The 21,443-nt window shown below is 34.7% G+C and overlaps 4 protein-coding genes and 1 non-coding gene across 10 annotated transcripts; 3 read left to right on the top strand and 2 right to left on the bottom strand.

Annotated features, from left to right (window-relative positions):
* Positions 1 to 174: 174 nt before the first annotated feature.
* Positions 175 to 2,615, bottom strand: PRS3 (phosphoribosyl pyrophosphate (PRPP) synthase 3). Of its 2 annotated transcripts, none has more exons than NM_100946.3 (7): positions 2,171 to 2,615; positions 1,583 to 1,898; positions 1,397 to 1,492; positions 1,230 to 1,298; positions 869 to 997; positions 686 to 785; positions 175 to 578 (listed from the first exon to the last, which is right to left on the bottom strand). In NM_100946.3, the coding sequence occupies exons 1-7, from the start codon at positions 2,560 to 2,562 to the stop codon at positions 445 to 447; spliced, it is 1,236 nt and encodes a 411-aa protein (NP_172540.1). In that variant the 5' UTR covers positions 2,563 to 2,615; the 3' UTR covers positions 175 to 444. The 2 variants fall into 2 exon arrangements, with proteins under 2 accessions (NP_172540.1, NP_001320728.1); NM_001331922.1 differs by having other exon boundaries at positions 179 to 578; positions 869 to 1,145.
* A 3,255-nt stretch (positions 2,616 to 5,870) lies between these two features.
* Positions 5,871 to 6,799, top strand: AT1G10690 (cyclin-dependent kinase inhibitor). Its single transcript, NM_100945.3, has one exon. It carries the CDS (start codon positions 6,151 to 6,153, stop codon positions 6,481 to 6,483), a length of 333 nt encoding a protein of 110 aa, NP_172539.1. The 5' UTR covers positions 5,871 to 6,150; the 3' UTR covers positions 6,484 to 6,799.
* A 4,305-nt stretch (positions 6,800 to 11,104) lies between these two features.
* AT1G10682 lies at positions 11,105 to 11,806 on the top strand. The gene has a single exon (NR_139737.1). It is a non-coding gene; the product is annotated as an other RNA (non-coding RNA).
* A 987-nt stretch (positions 11,807 to 12,793) lies between these two features.
* On the top strand, positions 12,794 to 18,386 carry PGP10 (P-glycoprotein 10; the record flags this gene model as incomplete). Of its 2 annotated transcripts, none has more annotated exons than NM_100944.2 (13): positions 12,794 to 13,191; positions 13,662 to 13,716; positions 13,799 to 13,974; positions 14,182 to 14,382; positions 14,471 to 14,730; positions 14,817 to 15,345; positions 15,427 to 15,794; positions 15,887 to 16,272; positions 16,371 to 16,612; positions 16,700 to 16,947; positions 17,027 to 17,439; positions 17,578 to 17,918; positions 18,040 to 18,378. In NM_100944.2, the coding sequence occupies 13 exons, from the start codon at positions 12,937 to 12,939 to the stop codon at positions 18,247 to 18,249; spliced, it is 3,684 nt and encodes a 1,227-aa protein (NP_172538.1). In that variant the 3' UTR covers positions 18,250 to 18,378. The 2 variants fall into 2 exon arrangements, with proteins under 2 accessions (NP_172538.1, NP_001320481.1); NM_001331921.1 differs by having other exon boundaries at positions 12,937 to 13,191; positions 17,996 to 18,386.
* On the bottom strand, positions 18,280 to 21,431 carry ACLA-1 (ATP-citrate lyase A-1). Of its 4 annotated transcripts, none has more exons than NM_001198025.1 (13): positions 21,074 to 21,336; positions 20,834 to 20,945; positions 20,412 to 20,588; positions 20,171 to 20,332; positions 19,989 to 20,069; positions 19,839 to 19,890; positions 19,631 to 19,745; positions 19,479 to 19,560; positions 19,287 to 19,382; positions 19,102 to 19,203; positions 18,908 to 19,024; positions 18,410 to 18,809; positions 18,280 to 18,291 (listed from the first exon to the last, which is right to left on the bottom strand). In NM_001198025.1, exons 2-12 carry the CDS (start codon positions 20,930 to 20,932, stop codon positions 18,621 to 18,623), a joined length of 1,272 nt encoding a protein of 423 aa, NP_001184954.1. In that variant the 5' UTR covers positions 20,933 to 20,945; positions 21,074 to 21,336; the 3' UTR covers positions 18,280 to 18,291; positions 18,410 to 18,620. The 4 variants fall into 4 exon arrangements, with proteins under 4 accessions (NP_001184954.1, NP_172537.1, NP_001184953.1 ...); NM_001198024.1 differs by lacking the exon at positions 18,280 to 18,291 and adding an exon at positions 20,699 to 20,758 and having other exon boundaries at positions 18,438 to 18,809; positions 21,141 to 21,336; NM_100943.4 differs by lacking the exon at positions 18,280 to 18,291 and having other exon boundaries at positions 18,437 to 18,809; positions 21,141 to 21,431.
* Positions 21,432 to 21,443: the final 12 nt, after the last annotated feature.

Below are 21,443 nucleotides of genomic sequence, written 5' to 3'. Positions count from 1 at the left end.
TTTACAAAGCAAATTCAAAGTTAAACCAGAAAACAAGAGAATTCAGCTATGATTTTTTGGGCTATGGTTTTTTTTTTTTTGGGCTGTTAATGCCTAGAGCTGCGATAGTGATATAGAATTCATGATAATTGATAAATCATTAGTAAATGTTTTTATTCCAATTAGAAAAAATTTAGGAGACGCTTAAAAGAAACTTTATTTTCCAAAGGAATTTTCTGTCTATCAACAAGTATAAAAGAAGTGAAATGAAACATTGTTTTTTTTTTCTCTCTTTGACAGAAGAAACATTATTACATTATTGGATTTTCCTACAGAACATTAACAACAAATAACCTCTTCCGTGGAAAATGCTTTGATCGAGAACTATACACCAAAGTTTATAAATCAGATTTGTTCAAACCCAAAAATTACTTGCGGCTGGATTTCTTCTCGAATCACATAAGCTTAAACTTGAAGAGCAGAAGCTATGGAGCCAGCCAGGCTAAGAACTTCAAAAGGAGGTTTATTCATCACCTCTTTCACAGTCATCCCACACGAGTCTGTGATCCAGAAATAGCTCAGACCTTCCGCGGGATCACCTGCATCACGGAAAGAAAAGAAAACCAAGATTTTAGCCACATCGCAAAGAAACTGGCATGACTCTGTTTAGACTGATTCAAAACATTTGTATAGTGGTTGTAGTAACCTTTGGTGTCAAGCTTGAAACGTTTCCATGAACTCCTGGGGAAGATCCCGTGTGTTACATATGCGCTTATCTTCGCTGCTCCATGTGCAGCTAAGACTTTCTGAAGGGAACAAGAATTAGTGGTTAGTTATGAAGAAGTGAGTACAGAGTTACACTTTTGAGAGTTGAATCTGAGTACAGAACCTGGCATTCGATTAATGTGCCACCCGACTGAACCAAATCATCAACAATCACGACGTGCCTTCCTTCAGCGTCTCCCTCTTTGATACGCACTATTCGTTTGTCTCCCATTCTTACTTTGTTGCAAACAATCTGAACGTTAAGTAGGATTACTTGGTAAGTCAAAAGGTTAATGTACAGATTTTCTGTACAAGATTGGATGATGCAATGCTTCTTTTGGAGTTAGATCTAATGTAAGCTTGAAGAACAAGCTCCTGAATTAAATCCAGCTTACTAAATCCTAAAACGATCCACATGGGTTCACTGTAAGATGCTAATGAGATGTGCAAAGGCGATATCGTCTAGGTATGAGAAAATATAGTACCGTTGGATAATGTTGGAGTTGCTTGTGGAAACGCTTCCATGCTCCATCATCTGGGAATGCAATAGATATCTGAAGCAAATGAAGATCAGTAACCAAAATGAATTGAATCTTGTTGATAATCTACTCAACATGATAGAAATGTGACAAAAAGAGGGAAAGAGACTTACGTTATCAGAATCAGGTAGACTCTGGAGTCTGCTCTTGAGCAATGGTATACCACTTTCAAAGCATGGAAGTATAGTATCACCAAAGTAGAATCTTTCCTACAATCCAAACGAAGACAAGGCAGAATCTAGATAAAACCATCAACTCAAAGAACAAAAAGAGAGGTGACCAGGGTTGTAGATAAAGACCTGCAAGGCATGTATATCGAAGGTCACTAGGCTAGTCGGTCCTCCTCTCGAAGTCGGAATATTAGAGAGTATCCTAGCGAGAGTAAAAGCAGTGGCCACATCTCCTTCGTCTTCCATTCTCTCAGAAGTTCCAGTAGGAAAGAATGGAAGAACAAGTGTAAACGAAGAAACAAAAAGCTTAGGCAGAGCATAAATAACCGAAAGCTGCTCGAAGATCACAGCAGGTGAACTGAATGAAGCCAAGAAAGCAACATGCTGCCCACGAATGCCTTGAGCATTTTGTATGAACAAATTAGGGAATCCATCATCAAATTTCCTAAAAACAAGAACAACGGTTGTAAATTACTTTGTGATCAAGAACCTAAACCTCTTCCAACCATTATACACATCAAACAAACCCAATTTGACTCTGCTTAAAAGCCTAAATGCAAAATTCCTTACGGTGACTTAGAGCTATCTCATCTCAAGGTTCTCGAATTTGAGCAACAGAATAAGAGCATTGACCAAAAACACATACGAAACTCATCTGAAAGTTCAAATTTTTAAGCAAAAGACATCAAATTGATAGAGAGATTGATGGGTTATTACTTCCAATTGATGCTTCGTAGCTCAATGCAATCAGATTTTGCGACGATTCTCTCGGCGAGATCTCTAGTCTCGTCGCTGTGGAAGAGACAGACGCGCTTAGAGCTCTTCGAACCGGATTCCGACGTCGCCGCGGCCATGGTTATAGGAGACGATGAATTCGGATTAATTAGGCTGATCGGATCCCCATTGGATAAGAAATCGAGGCTCCGGTGACCAGAGTGGTTCTCTAAGCTTCTGACTCCGCACTTGATGCAGCGATTACTGACTGAAGCAGTTTTGAAATTAAGAAACGATGGAGACGAAGAAGAAGATAACGAGGAAGAAGTTGAGCTAAATTGAGGCAGGGAGAGTGAAGCAGCGGTGGTTGCATTCGCCGGAGAAATAGCCGCCATTTCCGAAGACGAAGGGTCAAATTTACGAATTTTCCGGCGGATATCTTCAAATTAAATATACCGAATTTTTTTCGTTTATAAAACAAATCTGACATGTGGCGGAGACTCCGAAATGACGTAAATGCCCCTATCTGTCAAATGAGACACGTTATGAAGATGTTGGATAGTTTCGGTTTAATTGGCTAAGTAGCTAACCATCGGTTCAAGTTTAATTTGTCCGAATACCAAAAACGAATAGCAGCACTCTGAAACTAATTTGTTCAAGACTTGCTCGAAATGAAACGGTTTGTCTCGGTTTAGTTAGAATGTGGATAGGGAAATTCGGTTAGTTTCCGGTTTAAAGGGACAAAATTGGGAAGGTATACGCGCCTACTATGTGGAAAGATGATGTGTTAGTTGAAAGTTGAAACTAGAATACATTAGAATGTAGAAAATTTCAAGCTAACAATATTATTCTTAGCTTGAGTATTCCAATGGTAAACAAAAGGCTGCTCCAATATATTAGATCCAATAAATCAGAAGAAGCCATAAGTTTTAGAAAACGTTTACATATTTAAATAAGAATTTGTGTTTAAGGATTATGACATTTTCTGTTAAATAAATATCTAACAAATAGTAACGTTACCAAAATGATATTGCACCATAATTTATGTATGTGCACTAAGATAATGGTTTAGGGAAACTGCAATTCAGAAAACTACTAAACAAAGGTCATTCTAGCTAGATAAGAGGCAAACACGAGTTTATTGTTGAAGAAACTAAGAAATCACATATTTGTCGTTGCCGGCAAACACCGACCAAAAACCTCTATATATGTTTTCACAGGGTGCAAAAAACTTGAGCATCGGCGATGGAATCTCTACAAAATATGTTGACCGGTGATAATTAGAAAGTCAAAAATAGGACCGCCAACTGAAGTGTGAATCTCAACGACTCTTTCCATCTCGTTACTCCATTTATTACTTGCATCTAAAGGGTATTTTTATCTCTTTATATTTAATACATAGAAGTTGATACAAATACTATATATATTTGTGTAAATAAAAACACACCCTATGAATATAAAAATAAGTTATTTTTATAATTTACGTAGCTTAGGTCACGCGTTTCCTCGGGTTCCCTATTCTCATTTAAAACTCATTTTGTATATCCGTTCACGGGCTCTCTCTTTTCATATCAACTCTTCTCTCAGCCAGATTAGATATACTCCATTTCGTTTTCAATGACTATGTCGTCGTTTTACAATTGTCCACATTAGTTAACAGTATATATTACCTATTAATTAGTACTACTATAGAATCATTTTACAATACACAAAATATCTTTGATGAGTTTTTTTGCAGGATTTGACCACATGATATATTATTATATTTGGTGGCGTATGTATTTCACCGGATAAGATTATGGTTCACGTTTGTTAATGGGCGTGTATTTACACTAAGTACAAATATGCTTGAAGCAAGCAATACTGAGAGAAAATAGAGAAAAGTAGTTTTTTTTTTTTCCGTGAGTTTGTTAATGGGCGGCATTGTCATAGTGTTATTATACATTAAAGAGTTTTCTATGATTTTTATATCTACATATACATTTTTGATAGACTTTTTGGTCAAAAATCCCTTAACTATTTACTAATAACATTTAGGTCCTTACCAGTTATATTTCAACCAAATATTCTATTACTAAAAATTTATAATTTGTTAGTTTGCATTAAATACTTAAATTAACTCTTTTCTATATTACATATTTAGCCTCTACAAAATCTATCTAAAACAAATATGTGTCTAAATCCTTAATTAAATCTTATCATTATTGAACTACAATCAATTAATTACGAATTTTCTAAAATTTCTCTATCTACATTAAATATAAATATATGCTTTTTCTTTCACTTTTTGTTGTTCTTATATCTAATTTATTTGATTTTATATAAAATATATATAGTTTATAAAATATTAGATTTTTTCTGCATATGATGTAATTCAAATTTTTGTAAACAGACATATATTACTCTATGTATAAAGAAAAAAGTAAGTGTGAAAGATCCCACATTACTTAAGAAATTGGGCAATGCTTTAGAGTCTTATTATAAAAAGAACCAAAATAATTTTGAATAACAATGAACTGGAAGTTTGATTTATCAGGCATCCAAAAATAAAAATGTTATCCGGTTTACTCTGAATCTCTATTTTAAAGAACTGAATCTTTAAAAATTTCAAAATATTATAAATATTTAAAGTTTCTTAAAAGTTAAATATCAAAAAATTTAAAACTTTTAAAAAGTTATACTTTATTAAAATATATATATATATATTAATATGAGACAATATATATTACGGGTGAAATCCTATATATAACAATTAAAATACAATTATAAAGTTTGGATCAATATATATATATATATATATATATTTTAATTTCAATACCATAAATATTTAAATTTTAGAAAAATAACAAAATGATGTTTAATTTCACATGACGGGGTTATACGGTAGGACGCGTTTGAGTTGATATTAATATGGAATTATATATACTACGGATGAAATCATATAATTAACAATCGAAATATAATTATACAATTTTGAAAACAAAACCAAAGTAACAATATATATATATATATAACTTAAAATTTTAAATTTTTTAGTTCTAAAATTGTACCAAGGTGTATTATACGTTAAAAAAATAACATATGTCTATATATCATCTTAAAAACAAAATTACTTTTTTTTATATAAAAATATACATATGTGCTATACCTCTTAATATGTCATATATATAATATTAATTAGAATAAAATCGTTAAATTTCTAATGAATATCAACGGGTCAAACAAATCAACATTAATCCTATAAGAATCGACTTCATGTATTTTGTAATTTTGTTTCGAAGACATGCATCCATAAACTATTCATGACTTTGATATCATTTTCATAGTTTATAATATTCAAAGATTTTTTTTTTCTTTTTTTTTTTGTTAAAAAGATTCAAAAGATTTGGTTTCACTATAAGATAAAAATCTCAAATGCGATTAAATTTACCTGCAGGCTGCATGATCTAAAATAAAATAAAAATGACCTAGAAATTTAAATTTTGAAATGTAGGAATTGTTGCTACTTCTCTCATGCTCCTTTATTCCCTCCACTCTGCCCTCAGCCTCAGGCATCAGTAACGAATAAATATGAATATTTAAAAAAAACGTACAACTCTATCTCACTGTCTTTCTATAATTAAATTTGATTTTTTTTTTTATAAAAAGAAAACTTACAATAATTTTATTCAGCAAAATCAGTAGAAATTACCGAACTGAATCGACACCGATCTAACGTAATTAATACTCTGTTGACTATAAAACCGTCCTCTAAGAAAAAATGTCCCCTTCACTTCACATTCGCTCGCCACCAAAGTTAACCACAAAAAAAAAGTATCCAAGAGAGAGAGAACAAAACGTCTCATTCGTTCCCCACACATCAATCCCAAAAACCTAAAGCAAACCTTTGATTCTTTCATCTTCATCATCAACCATAACAACAAAACTCCTCTGTTTTTTTTTCACTTTCTCTGTTTCCTCTTCATTCACATTCGAGAGAAGTCATGGGATATTCCGGCAAACCTCACCACCAACTCGACGGCGAGATACGAGAATCCACCGACGGTAAAAAATGGGTCATCGCCGGAATTCCCTCACGTTCCCCTCTCAAGCAGATTAACCTATCTCCCGGCGTCACAGTTACCGAAACAGAGGAGCAAGATCAGTGTCCTACGACCCCTACGGCGGTTTCCGTCAGAATTCCAAGGGTCCCGCCGTGTCCAGCGGCGCCAAAGAAGCGTAAACCGTCGTTGAAGTGCAGTTACGTCACCGTCACTAGAGATTACTTCTCTCCGCCGGACCTAGAAACCGTTTTCATTCAAAGAGCTAGTTATTAACTCTGTTTTCACGACTCTGATCCCTCTCTCTCTCTTTATAACCTTCTTTTAGGGTTAGTTTTCTTCATCTAGTCGTAATCCTCGAATCTGGTTTAGTACTCTTCAGTCTTAGATTCTGAACTTAACTAAATTTACTCTATTTGTTTCTCAGTTGTATTAACGTTAGGACACTAATCAAGGTTAGTGAATATGAAGTGTTTGTTTCATGTTTATGTATATTTCTATTTCCCCCTGTTTTGAGTATAATTGATGTATATGATTTCTTAGCTTTATTCATTTACAAATTTTCTGTCTTTTGCATTCATACTCAGTGAATTTGGTTGATCATAAAAATCATTTATCCTCAAAATAGTTTTTTTTTCCTTGGAAGTTTGAAATGAAATTAACAACCCTAACAAATGTGGTTCACAGATCAAAAGTCTTACACTTTATCTACCTTTTTGGTTTACTTTTATCTCCATCTATATTTTTTTTAACTATACAAAAGAAAAGGAATCTTTCTTCTTTGCCTAAAAACTAAAAGAATCTTTTTTGTTCTTTTCTAAATGGTTGAAAAATTGAATGAATGCAGAAATCTCTCCCCCTTTATAATTATATCACAAGAACAATAGTGTCTTCTTTCTCGTTATTAGTCTCAACAATCTCTTCCTTTTATCGCAACATTTCTTCATCATTTATTGTTTAGATCATTCTCATAATTGGACATAGTTGGTGAATTTCTTCACTTATAGCATGCAATGAAATGTCATGTTATATCTGACATACCAAAGAATTTTTCTTTTGTTATACATTAAAAATTCAACCTGGTGGCATCTAATTTGTTTTTACCCCAAATTTTTTTTGGTTTTTCATTCAAATATATTACTATCCTACTTCACAATAGTTAAATGAAATAATTTAAATTGATTGTCTGATTGATATGTTACATAGTCATGACGTTTGTCTACGAAATATTTTATTATTTAACTGTGTGCACAAAAATATATGCAACTACGTCGGTAGTTTTTTTTTCGGTAAAGGATTTTAATATACATCAAACATCATTCGAAGATCAGTGACAGCCACCGACGCAAGTGGAATCCGAGAAAAGAATACGCCAAAAAGTTTTAGTCCTCATTGCATCAAAATTTCCAAGATTTTGGAAGTTTTCGAGTTTATACTGATATTCTTTTTCGTCAAAGATTTATTGTACAATACTTTTATAATATTTTTTTTAGTTTTTAAAATTTATCAATTTCTTGTGGGGTTTTAATTAATTTCTCTTGTGTCTTATAATTATATTATTTTTGTTTCTCCTTAGTTAGTAACGTGATTGTACATAGCTTTAGTTTGAATGTAACCAATAACTATACCCATTTATCGGGTTATACACTTCTACCACATTATAATCATTTTTTTTGTCATACTTTAACAGGGATCAAAATATCCTATTTGCGGAATCTTATTATGGCGAGTATATGCTTACAAAGATTAAGAAAATTATAAGTAGTAAACTATTCTTGTTAAAAGAAAAAGGCTTCTCTCGCGAGTGGATAACAGAAAGCAAATGCTATAGCCTATATATGTGAGGCTTTAGTTGAAGAAACTCAGATGTTTTGAAGATCACTCGTATACGTAAAGCTGATTGAAAAAAGTTTTTTTTTTTTAATTTTTAATTATAGGTTGCAAATTATTTAATAATCTCATCAAACTCATTAAATATGATTGGAATAAGACTCTTATTAAAACGACGTCAAAAGAAGAAGAAGTCTCACCAAAACGACGTCAAAGAAAGAATACATCAACTTTTGTATATTACCTTGTTGACTGAACAAATACTATATATCCTCACTACCATCAATTGGTTGAAGGTTGCGTCTCCTTCATTTGTCTAACCTTTGTTTTACATTTTATAAGAAAAGAATATTTGAAAAATCACATTGAAAAGCTGCTAATTATTGGACTCCACATGGTTAGAGATCCCATAATTTGGTGATCCCGGTGCGTTGTACTTGGGAGGGCCGATAATCCTTAATTTAGTCTTATCCTTCAAATTTTGAATGTATTAAGTTAGTTAATTGCGAGATTTATATAGAAAGCAAGAAAGAAATTAAAATGAATAATGTCGTTGGATCCTGGAAATAAATTGATCAGTATATTAATGGGTGAAGTGAAGATATTGAAATGCATTGACACTTGGTATGTGTTGCTAGACACGTGGTTTACCCAACTTCTGTAGTTCATCATGTTTGGATAATGCAACGTTATCCATAAAAGAATCATTAATAGCGACGTGAAACAAAATAAAAAAATATCTGACCAAAAATGTAGAAGAATTTTTATTTACAAAATTTCCATTCGTCTTGAATTAAGGTAAAATTGCCTTTTCTTTTACAACGTGCAACATATTCATTTTTTTGCATAATTTTTTCTTACTTTTTTAAAGCGTCATATTTGAATTCTTAGTTTATATTATAGTTTACATAGGTTCTGTTCGTTTTCTTATCGCTGGATCCAGCAACAGCGACTAGCGACAGCAACCAGCGACAACATACATTGTTCGTTTGTCTGTCGCTGGACTCAGCAACCAATTACAGCGACAATCGCTAATAAATGTCGCTGTGTTGTTCGTTTGAATGTCGTTATAAACAGTCGCTATATTTTTTTTTTAAATTAATTATTTTTGGTGTTAATTTATATTTTAAATTTAAAATGTAAATCATATATATCATACACCATGAGAAAAATAAATTAATATATTTATTTATTTTAGTTTTATCAAATATAATTTGACTATAATTAGTTTATGTTATTTGAATTTAATTTATTTTAACTTAATTTAATAAGAATTAATTTAATTAAACTAGAACTCAAACCCTTCGTGATATCGCAGAGAAAAATATTATAAATTTGTTTATATAATAATTTCTTTAAAACAAATGTAACTCCAAATGATGCATATTATAAATTTCGTAATTATTCAATAGTATATATATAACTAACCAGAAAAAATAACCGTAAATATTTTGACAGAAAATTACAATATAGGAAAGTTGCAATAAAAGACACAAGCGAGAAAAAACAACCGTCAATATTTTTTACAGAAAGTTGCGATTAAAAGACACAACCGTTCAAAGTGCAAAAGACATTTATTTAAGTTTAATTTAATTTAATTCTGTTTAATTTAATTATTTTTAATTATTCTTTAATTTTTATTTTTTGATCGCAAAGTTGTTCGTTTGCATGTCGCTGGATCCAGCGACCAAAAGCAGCAACTAATCGCTGAAACCAACGACTGATCGCTAAAAATTTCAGCGACTAAAAATTGCAGTCGCTGGCGACTGTCGCTAATTTTTGTCGCTGAATCAGCGATAGGCAAACAAACAACTTTTGGTCGCTGTCGCTGGTTTCAGTTACCAGCGACAAGCAAACGAACATGGCCATAATATAGCATTTTCCCAGAAAAGAAAAACAGATATGCAACGGCACATAAATAATAAAAAAATCTCCCTAGAGTGAACAGTTGTGTATTCAGCTAATACGAGCAACTGTGTTTTTGAAATAAATAAAAGTAATAACTAGAAAAGGTCAAGGCCCAAAATAATAAGTCCAGCGAAATAGTTAAACGCAAGTCCTTTCATAAATTTGTTTGTTAAGGAAAACGAAATTGTTGAACTATCGTTTCAGAAGTCATTTCACAAAAGTTCTATTAAAACGATGTGGCCTTCAAGAATAATAAAAACCACATTATACGTTGCATATCATTTCTATTTTATAATTTAAAATATATATAATTATCATCAAGTTTCTTTTTAATGCCATTGACTTTGTACGATCTCTCCAGTCCATTGTACTACTTTTTCATGCATTTTTGGAATTTTAAAAAACTATATACAGTATATAGCAATAATATAAGATACTGAAAAAGCCATTGGAAGATAAATAAATAACCAGAGTGCATAGACATGAAAAATGTGGAAACATACAAGGAACGCACAATTGCATAAAGAAAGAACAACGTAGCATGCACTTGTGGAGTGAGCATTTGTTTCTTCCAGTAGAAATTTCTAAAATGTTCCTTTCTTTTGTTAAATAAGTTTCTAAAACAAATGTATTCTTTTTTTTCGTTAAGGGTATATATTGCTGATTTTAATGTTTCCTCTACTTTGACCAAAAAACATGCAGAAATTTTGCTATAATCGGCGTTGCGTATAATCCGTTTACTAAAAGTCTAAAACTCATTTTGACATTTAAGAGCATCTCTATTGGTGATAAATGGAGATGTCTTCCTAGTTTTTTAATATTTAATTAAAGACACAAATGAAGAAAGAGAAACGAAAATGTCTTTAACCAAACATTGAAGACATCTTTGAAGACCCTCTTGAACTATGTGTAATATTCTGATTGGTTCTAATTTTTTTAGTTTAATATTTAATGACTAAAATTAATTAAAAGCATATCAGATGAAGTTGTGCAATGAGGATGATCTTAAATAGATACACTTGCATGAAAGGGCAAAACTGTCATTCACAACAAACATGAGAATCTACCACCTTTATTTCCCACGAATGCGATGATGCAGCACCAAACTTTTAAGGACTAAACTGAATATTTTTTTAGAAGAAAAGAAGAAAGTGGGAAACTTTGAGTTGAACTATGACTAGGACCAATCATAGAATGTGATATTATTATCTAATAGTTATCTCCCCACTTTCAGAAAAATAATCAGCCTCCTTCTATCTACACATCTCTCTCTATATATTAGCTTCTTTAGATAGAGATTTCACCCACAAATCTCTAAATTCAAAACCTTGAACCAAATAATTCATAAAAAAAATCTTCAAGGGAATGAAACCGGCAGAAAAAATGCAGACAAAGCCATTTAAGGAAGAGACAGAGGAACCTCAGTTTGGAAAATCTCCCCAACAGTTTGTTTAGCTTGGCCATGAGAAGCAAGGAGGAGACAAAACGGCAAGTCATATATCGGCATCAGGCTCGTGTTTTTCGAGTTCTATTGATTTGATTTTGGTGGTATAGTGGATCTTGAAATGTTTAAGATTCAGTTGCTACCGAAAGAATCATCTTTAAATAATAGTATGTACAATGGGAAGAAAATTATATTTTAGATCGTCTTCATGTGTGTTTTCTTTCCGGTTTTTGGGAATTAAATTGGACTATGTTTGCTCATGTGTCTATTATTAAGTTTCATGTGTGATGTGTCTAATGTCTATGTTTGTGAATTTATAATAAAAAATATTAGAAATCTGTTTTTCATTTCCTCGTGTATCTGAAAATCTTGACCGTCCATAAACTGTTTGTTCTATGGAAATTTTATATTAGTGCCAATTTACCATCACCCAATCATTTATATATGACATCAAAGCTTCAACGGAGAGCAAGAATACATCAGCAGTGCATATTTTAATGCAAGAACTAATTTTCCATTGTAAAACATATATTTGGTGTGAAAGAGAAGCTCAAATATTAAAGTTGACAATGTACCGGACTAAAACCAATTAAAGTCAAATTTTATCTGTGCCACTGAAAAAATTGATAGTACAAAAAAATATAAGTATTGCTATTAGTCGGACTAAACTATGCATGTATATATAAGTTATAGATAATACATAAATTTTTATATAAAATATGCATGTAAGTATTTTTACTGATCAATTATAGATGTATATATATAGAATTTTATATTATATATATATATATGTTGGTGTGTGTATTTGGATTGTTATTTTCTTTTGAGTCTGTGAAAAAAAATATTTCGTTTGAGTCTTCTCTAATTGAATATAAAATTGAAATTGTGTACTTGAAATGAGATATATTTTTTATCAAAAGTAAATTGAATATCTAATTTTTCTATCTAAACTTTTTGTTATTAGTATCTGTCATTATCAATTTTTTCCATTATTTTAAGATCTTTTCTATAAAATTTGATATGTACAGTTTAAAGATGGTCAGATTAACCATTAATAGAAAATCCAGTTAATTATTACCCTTTAAAAAAAAAAAAAATCAGCCAGCTTATAAGTTAAAATATTACCAACAAAAAAGCATAGTATATACATATTTTCTATTTCTTACTTCTTTTTCAATCAAATTACTCTGTCCATATTTTTTACCTTTCCGATTTTTTTTTTCTTTTTTTTTTCCAATTTATTACCTTTCCGATGAAAATAGGATTTCTTACCAATTGTTTATTTGATAAAAAAACTTTGTTTCCGGCATAAGTAGTTTTAGAGGAAAAGTCTTTACATGTTTATTCATGAATTTTCTTAGTAATATAAATAATTCAGTATTAAAAAGAAAACACGTCGAGACATGAAACTCTGTTAAGATTCAAATTAGATCCTAATTAATACCTCTTCCATAAGTTTCCTTGAACTTCCTCTTCTATATACATGCCTTCTCATTTCTAGTCTCCCTCGAACCAACTCTTCTTTCTCTCCATATCCAAAAGTGAAAATGCAACCGTCAAATGATCCAGCAATCGTGGACATGGCAGCGGCGGAGAAGGAGAAGAAGCGGCCAAGTGTATCATTTCTTAAGCTCTTCTCATTTGCTGATTTTTACGATTGCGTTCTGATGGCTCTTGGATCCATTGGTGCTTGCATTCACGGAGCCTCCGTTCCAGTTTTCTTCATCTTCTTTGGCAAACTCATCAACATCATCGGTCTTGCTTACCTCTTCCCACAAGAAGCTTCTCACAAAGTCGCCAAGGTTCATAACTTTTTTTGTATATTCGTAGTATTTTTTAGAAAACTTTAAATTATTAGGGTTTGTTCATAATCTTCCATCTGAGTGAATATGAAATTGTTAATTGTATATTTTTATATGTCTAAGAATTGCAGTGAGTAGTAAGATTTTGAACTTGGCCATTAGAATTTACATGAAGATTCACATATCTAAAGAGGTTGAGATTTGATAAATCAAATTTTTCCTAAAAACTAAAGTTATCATATTCTTGGGTTCAATGTTATATGAGATATATCAATTAAATTTCCAAAAGCGAGGTCAAAATGCTAATTAATTCATGCATATTCTGAAATACATCTTTACTAATGTTGACTCCAAATAAAAAATGAAATGAAAAGGTAAGAAATAATAAGTTTTATTCTCTGAAATTGACCGGAAACAAAAAGTTTTATTCTCTGCTCGGCTTATTATTTTATTTATTTTTGGATGTGCAGTACTCGTTGGATTTTGTATATCTGAGTGTGGTGATACTCTTTTCATCATGGTTAGGTAAATCACATAACAAAGAGAACAATCAATTATATTTTTTTTGAAGATATGATCAAATTTTTAAAAAAATGAATGGAAACAGAGGTTGCATGTTGGATGCATACGGGAGAGAGACAAGCAGCGAAGATTAGAAAAGCTTATTTGCGGTCAATGTTAAGCCAAGACATAAGCTTATTCGACACCGAGATTTCCACCGGAGAAGTCATCTCCGCCATCACCTCCGAGATCCTTGTTGTCCAAGACGCTATCTCCGAGAAGGTACGCTATACCAAGATCAAACCGGTATTGGTCTTAAATTTTGGATGTTGGATTTTTAATTTTCCTATAGCAAGCATGCATCTTGTCTAGTCCTAAATTTTTTAAATCCATGCATAAGGGATATATCATATATTGGCTCAGTCCAATAAAAGTAAAAGATTTTGGCATGCATAATTTAAATCAGGTTAATCGGTATTTTTGTTGCAGGTAGGGAATTTCATGCACTTCATAAGCCGGTTCATAGCCGGTTTTGCGATCGGGTTCGCGAGCGTATGGCAAATAAGTCTCGTCACTCTCTCCATAGTCCCATTCATTGCTCTCGCCGGCGGAATTTACGCTTTTGTCAGCAGCGGACTTATCGTCCGTGTCCGGAAATCATACGTCAAGGCCAACGAGATCGCAGAAGAGGTTGGTAACTTGTCAGTCAAGAAAAGTACCTGAAAAGTGAATTTTCCTTTCTGTATCTAGTTTCATATATCCCTCTGTTTAAAATTAGGTGATCGGGAATGTGAGGACCGTACAAGCGTTTACGGGAGAAGAAAAGGCGGTGAGTTCGTACCAAGGAGCTTTGAGGAACACTTACAATTACGGGAGAAAAGCCGGTTTAGCCAAAGGACTAGGGCTTGGTTCGTTGCATTTTGTCCTGTTTTTGTCTTGGGCTTTGCTCATTTGGTTCACAAGCATCGTTGTTCACAAGGGAATCGCTAATGGTGGCGAATCTTTCACGACCATGCTCAATGTTGTCATCGCTGGCTTGTAATACATAACTTCTTGATTCTTTGCTCTGCACATTACCCTTATTTTTTTCGAATTAGTCATAATAAAGCTCTGTTTTTGTATAGGTCTCTTGGTCAGGCGGCTCCTGACATTTCCACATTCATGCGAGCCAGTGCTGCTGCGTATCCGATTTTTCAGATGATTGAACGGAACACGGAGGATAAAACAGGTCGTAAACTCGGGAATGTAAACGGAGACATTCTATTCAAAGACGTGACTTTCACATACCCCTCTCGCCCTGATGTGGTGATCTTTGACAAGCTAAACTTCGTGATCCCTGCGGGGAAAGTCGTGGCTCTTGTTGGAGGAAGCGGGTCTGGGAAAAGCACCATGATATCCTTAATTGAACGATTCTACGAGCCTACCGATGGAGCGGTGATGCTGGATGGGAACGATATCAGATACTTGGATCTTAAGTGGTTAAGAGGTCATATTGGTTTGGTTAATCAAGAGCCTGTCCTGTTTGCAACCACGATTCGCGAGAACATTATGTATGGTAAAGACGATGCCACCTCTGAGGAAATTACCAATGCTGCAAAGCTCTCGGAAGCCATCTCATTCATCAACAACCTACCGGAAGGATTCGAAACTCAGGTATGTCGAACATCAGATAGCTTAGAACACAAGAAATTAACAACTGTAAACCCTAGATTTTGCTTGTTATTCGGTTTACAGGTAGGTGAGAGAGGAATTCAGCTATCTGGCGGGCAGAAGCAGAGGATCAGTATTTCTAGGGCGATAGTGAAGAATCCATCGATCCTCTTACTCGATGAGGCAACAAGCGCACTAGATGCAGAGTCAGAGAAAATCGTGCAGGAAGCTTTGGACAGGGTGATGGTTGGGAGAACAACGGTCGTGGTGGCTCATAGACTCTCCACTGTAAGAAACGCTGACATCATAGCCGTTGTTGGAGGAGGGAAGATCATTGAGTCCGGAAGCCACGACGAACTCATATCTAACCCTGATGGAGCTTATTCTTCTCTTCTTCGTATCCAAGAAGCTGCCAGCCCTAACTTGAACCACACTCCAAGCTTACCAGTCAGGTATTTATACTCAATATTTATGATGCCCAATCCCGTTTATCACTTATGTTATAGTTATTCTCATGAAGGTTCTTTATCTTTAATTTCTGCAGTACAAAACCCTTGCCGGAACTACCAATCACGGAGACGACCTCGTCCATTCATCAATCAGTAAACCAACCAGATACGACCAAACAGGCCAAAGTAACGGTGGGACGTCTTTACTCTATGATCCGTCCGGATTGGAAATACGGATTATGTGGGACGTTAGGTTCCTTTATTGCGGGATCTCAAATGCCGCTTTTCGCGCTTGGTATCGCACAGGCTTTAGTATCTTATTACATGGACTGGGAGACAACTCAAAACGAGGTCAAAAGAATCTCTATCCTCTTCTGTTGTGGCTCCGTCATCACTGTCATCGTACATACCATTGAGCATACCACCTTTGGTATTATGGGTGAGCGTCTCACTCTCCGAGTCCGACAAAAGATGTTTTCAGGTACGCACAAACACAAAACCGCAGTCTAGCTAAATCCTACGACTAGTTGTCTTTACATTGGTTGATTTAAATATGTGATTGTTTTCTTCTTTGTTTAGCGATCTTGAGGAATGAAATCGGGTGGTTTGATAAGGTTGATAACACTAGTTCGATGTTGGCATCGCGGCTTGAAAGTGATGCGACTTTGCTTAGAACCATCGTGGTCGATAGATCGACAATTCTACTTGAGAATTTAGGTCTTGTTGTGACTGCTTTCATCATTTCTTTTATACTCAACTGGCGTCTCACTCTTGTTGTCTTGGCCACATACCCCTTGATTATAAGCGGTCATATCAGCGAGGTAAAACGCAGCTTTTTGCGTTTTTACATACTTTTTTTTGGTCGTCAAGTAAGTTCTTACTCTTTTCTTCTTGGTTGCATTTGTTAGAAAATTTTCATGCAAGGCTATGGAGGAAACTTGAGTAAAGCGTATTTAAAGGCTAACATGTTGGCTGGAGAGTCTATTAGCAACATCCGAACCGTGGTCGCCTTTTGTGCAGAGGAGAAGGTTTTAGACCTTTATTCCAAAGAGCTTCTAGAACCTTCAGAACGTTCTTTCAGGCGTGGACAGATGGCCGGGATTTTGTACGGTGTTTCTCAATTCTTCATCTTCTCCTCCTACGGCCTTGCCCTCTGGTATATATATAAACTGTTTCACACAAAGTATAAATTTGTGTAGATTGAAACGTTATTGAAGCTTTAAATGTTTTAATAGGTACGGATCGATTTTGATGGAGAAAGGATTATCAAGTTTCGAATCTGTGATGAAAACATTCATGGTTTTGATAGTAACGGCGTTAGTGATGGGTGAAGTGTTGGCTCTAGCCCCAGATCTTCTTAAAGGAAACCAGATGGTTGTTTCGGTTTTCGAGCTATTGGATCGAAGAACACAGGTTGTTGGTGATACTGGTGAGGAGCTGAGTAATGTGGAAGGCACTATAGAGCTCAAAGGTGTTCATTTCAGTTATCCTTCACGGCCTGATGTGACTATTTTCAGCGATTTCAATCTACTAGTTCCTTCTGGCAAAAGCATGGCGCTTGTGGGACAAAGCGGATCTGGAAAAAGTTCGGTTCTTTCGCTTGTTCTCCGGTTCTACGATCCTACAGCCGGAATAATCATGATAGACGGTGAGTGCTAGCTCTTGACAGAATTTCTTCTATCACAAATAACTCTGATCACAGGTTTCTTGCATCACAAGAACTTTGTTTATGGACTTATGGTTGAGTGAGCTAATTCTGTTTTCAATCAATAAAATTTTATTGCAGGGCAAGACATCAAGAAACTGAAGTTGAAATCACTGCGAAGACACATTGGTCTGGTTCAACAAGAACCGGCTCTGTTTGCAACGACTATCTATGAGAACATCTTGTATGGTAAAGAAGGAGCTTCTGAATCTGAAGTCATGGAAGCAGCTAAGCTTGCAAATGCTCACAGTTTCATCAGCTCTCTCCCTGAAGGTTACTCAACCAAAGTCGGTGAACGTGGCATTCAGATGTCAGGCGGCCAGAGACAGAGAATTGCTATAGCTAGAGCCGTCCTCAAGAACCCAGAGATTCTGCTTCTTGATGAAGCCACAAGCGCCTTAGATGTTGAATCAGAGCGTGTGGTAAGCTTTCAATAGCGTTTAGAGCTTGGATCAAGATTTTCGGCAAAGATTTACAAGTTTATACTAATGAATTGCAGGTACAACAGGCAAAGATTTACAAGTTTATACTAATGAATTGCAGGTACAACAAGCATTGGATCGGCTAATGAGAGACCGAACCACGGTGGTGGTGGCTCACCGGCTATCGACGATCAAGAACTCAGATATGATAAGTGTAATACAAGACGGTAAGATCATAGAGCAAGGCAGCCACAATATCCTCGTTGAGAACAAGAATGGTCCCTACTCTAAACTTATCAGTCTTCAGCAGCGGCAGCGCCATCATCCTTAAGAGTTATTATTGAATTATCAAAACTCTTGGTTTTTTTTTTTTCTTTTCTAAATATCGATCCTACATTTATATTATATGATTATGTAACTCATATTTGATTATGCTATTCATTCTTGATTCATTGTTCAAGGAACCGGTCTCAAAACAGAACCTCTAACACTGTAGGAAATATCAAAATCAAATAAAATAGAGGGGAAAAAAAAGTAACGATTATTTATTGAATCTGAAGAAAACGTTAGGGGAAAGAGAATCGAACAACAGAAGTTTTCAAGAAATTGCAAGTATCTTATAGCTTGAGTAATCTTAACCACAGTAAATAAAGGCTCTAAAACACAGACAAAGTTTTGGTCATAGAAGGTACTGAGAGAAGCTTATGCTGCTGCTGTGATGTACTGGATTGCCTCCTTGCAGATACCTGTCATGGTTGCTTCTGGGCCATAGACCTCGATGGGGACACCGATATCATCTCCAAGGGCTCGCATTTTAGCAAGTCCCTTTTGGTAGTTTGGTCCTCCTCTCCTCACAAATATATGCATCCTTGCTGCTTTCAGCTTTGCTTCCTGTTGAGAAATATAATCACAGTATGACAAGATGTTTTGCTTTTGATCCTCTTTACTCAGTAATGAATCTGATAGACGTTCGAGGTTTCTTAAGTTACCTTTTCTTTAAGAGCGCGGATTATGCCATTGAAAGTAGCAGCAACGTCAGTGAAGTTGGCAATTCCGCCTCCGATGACAAGGGCTCTGCTTTTTCCATCCGGGTTTGCTGTAGCACACTGCAGTATATTGTATTGTTATTGTTCAGTCACATGAAAGAAAGTCTTATGGAAGAAAATAAGTAAATTTTTCTTACATCAATAACGACTCTGGCGTACTGCAAAACCTCATCTTCTTTGGGTGCTCCACTGTATTCAGCATAGTTGCCAAGTTCAGATGCATACCCGAGATCTCCAACCTAGATAAGAAATTTTAGTGATGGACTTGAGAAGGGAAAATTTTGCAGAGATTCTCTTAGTAATGATTCTTTAGGGAACATACCGTATCCGCATAGATGACACTTGCTCCTCCACCAGCTACCATTGTCCAAATCCGTCCCTTGGGGTTCAGAACGGTAAACTTCAAAGACGCACTTGTCTGCAACCACAAAAGGTGCAAAGAAAGCTCTTTACTAGTCACAGAACAATGAAGCAGACATACATTTGGATTAAATTATTGTCAAGACAGTGATACCTTCTCATCCAGTCCGTGGATAAAGCTTTCTGTAGGACTCATTACTCTTCCAAATGGCAGAGGAAATTCAATGTCGCCCCATCTGCAAGTTTGAGGGCTCAATCATTTGTACTTAAGCTCAAAGAGATAGGAAATCTGGCGGTCAAACTTACTTTTTAAAGTTTTTGAAGGCAGCAGTATCATCAAGCTCACCCCTCATATCCAGAGGATAAGGACTTCCATCAACTAGAGTGAAAGGATTCATCTCCAAGAAAGTGAAATCAAGATCTAGCACACCAAAAGAAATAACAAAAATGCTTAGTTTTTATCACAGTAAAGGGGATTTTGATTTGTGTGTAGGTTCAGCTATCCTTGGCATACCTTGGAATAGGGTGAAAATGACTTTGATAAATTCTTCAATTTCAGCTTTGATCTGTACATGGGAAATGTTATAAGTCTAAGTCACGAGTCCAATTTCTAAGTCATGTTCACATATACAATCCTATGATCCAATTAAAAAGAGTCGATTACCTCTAAGGGAAGAGTTGCGACAAGAGGTGCACATATTTCAGGTGTCAGGGAAGCACCTGTTGGTAAAAATATTGTCTTGACCTGTAGAAATTGGAGCCTCAGCAAAAAAAATCATCTTTATGATGCAAGATACTGAATTAGACTATAAGACATATTTAAAACAAAAATCTCTTACAAAATACCTTGTCCCAGTTCTCCTCGATCTCAATTCCTCCACACTCAGAAAAGCTTATGCTGCAACCAAGCCGATCCGAGACAACATTGAGATAATACTCCTCATTGTGTGGAACAAATGGTTCAACTATGAATGTTGTTATGGGTCCTTTGCATCCACTCATCTCTACCTACATATGATACAAATAGAGAGATGGAGTCAAAATGGTCTCTATAGAATGGCTTAAAAGCGCAAAACAAAAGCATTACCTCTTTTCCCAAACGTTCTTTAACAAAAGTGGCAACATCAGCAAAATCTAATTTCAAGGCAACCAAACCACTCTTGCCACGCTTTCCAAACAACATGTCAGGTTTCACCACCAGCTTCTCAGACGAGAGCCAAGGTTCCTTTTCAACTAGCTCATTTAGATCAGTTGTTTCATTAATCTACACACATGAGAAAAGGTTACATGAAGCTTTATGAAAACAGGAAAACAACAGTAAACGACATAGATCCAAAAACATGATCCATGATTCATAATGGAGAAAAGCTAGACCACATGGTGCCTAATGTCGGAGAAACCAAAGCAAGAATGTAACCAGAAAACATCATCTGCCTAATGTCGGAGAAACCAATGTCCATTACCAAAAGCTATAAAAAAAGACAAGATCCAAAGGAAACAGATTTAAACCTGAACGGATCTGATAGGAAGCTCTTTGCCAGAAAGCCTTTTGAAATGTTCCTTCACCAACCTCTTTGAGTCATACTCTCTGATCTTCTTCCTCGCCATTTCAAAACGAAAACTGGAGAAAACAAAATCAAAATCACAGATCCAGAGACTGATAAACACTAATCGAACGCGAAAACACTCATTTCCCGATCAAATCCACTAACGATTCAATTCCAAAATGAGATACGAGAGAGAACGAACAAACTCTAAAATTTCCAAAGATCCAAACGAGAAGAAACAGAGATCGGTGAAAATGGCGGATCTTTACCGTTGAGAGAGAATGGGGGTAGCTTCACAGGTTGGGTAGTTAGCTCACCAACACGACTCTTCTTTGTCTTCTAATCTTAAGGACCGAATTTACCATTTATAGTTGCAACTTCCAAATTTGTAAAATATTGTTATAAACTTTATTATTTAGTATTATAACCAACAATCATTTTACATATGCACATAATTTAATGTTTATTTCTTTCTCAAATCTTTATAGTATATACTTTTGTAGGATTTAGCAAATAATTGCATTAGAATTTGGATTATTTTTCTACATACTAGGATTTATTTAACAAACATT

The sequence above is a fragment of the Arabidopsis thaliana genome (assembly GCF_000001735.4).
Source record: "Arabidopsis thaliana chromosome 1 sequence".
Classification (NCBI taxonomy): Eukaryota; Viridiplantae; Streptophyta; class Magnoliopsida; order Brassicales; family Brassicaceae; genus Arabidopsis; species Arabidopsis thaliana.
This window is presented reverse-complemented; position numbering and strand designations above follow the sequence as displayed.

Excerpts from the sequence above, each read along its gene's own strand:
- PRS3 (NM_100946.3), bottom strand. The coding sequence starts at position 2,562 with ATGGCGGCTATTTCTCCGGCGAATGCAACCACCGCTGCTTCACTCTCC. Across the intron at positions 1,899-2,170 it reads CTACGAAGCATCAATTGGAA|GAAATTTGATGATGGATTCC; the intron begins GTAATAACCCAT and ends TCTTGTTTTTAG. Across the intron at positions 1,299-1,396 it reads GTCTACCTGATTCTGATAAC|ATATCTATTGCATTCCCAGA; the intron begins GTAAGTCTCTTT and ends CATTTGCTTCAG.
- AT1G10690 (NM_100945.3), top strand. The coding sequence starts at position 6,151 with ATGGGATATTCCGGCAAACCTCACCACCAACTCGACGGCGAGATACGA.
- ACLA-1 (NM_001198024.1), bottom strand. The coding sequence starts at position 20,932 with ATGGCGAGGAAGAAGATCAGAGAGTATGACTCAAAGAGGTTGGTGAAG. Across the intron at positions 20,333-20,411 it reads AAGAACGTTTGGGAAAAGAG|GTAGAGATGAGTGGATGCAA; the intron begins GTAATGCTTTTG and ends TATCATATGTAG. Across the intron at positions 18,810-18,907 it reads TCCGCGCTCTTAAAGAAAAG|GAAGCAAAGCTGAAAGCAGC; the intron begins GTAACTTAAGAA and ends ATTTCTCAACAG.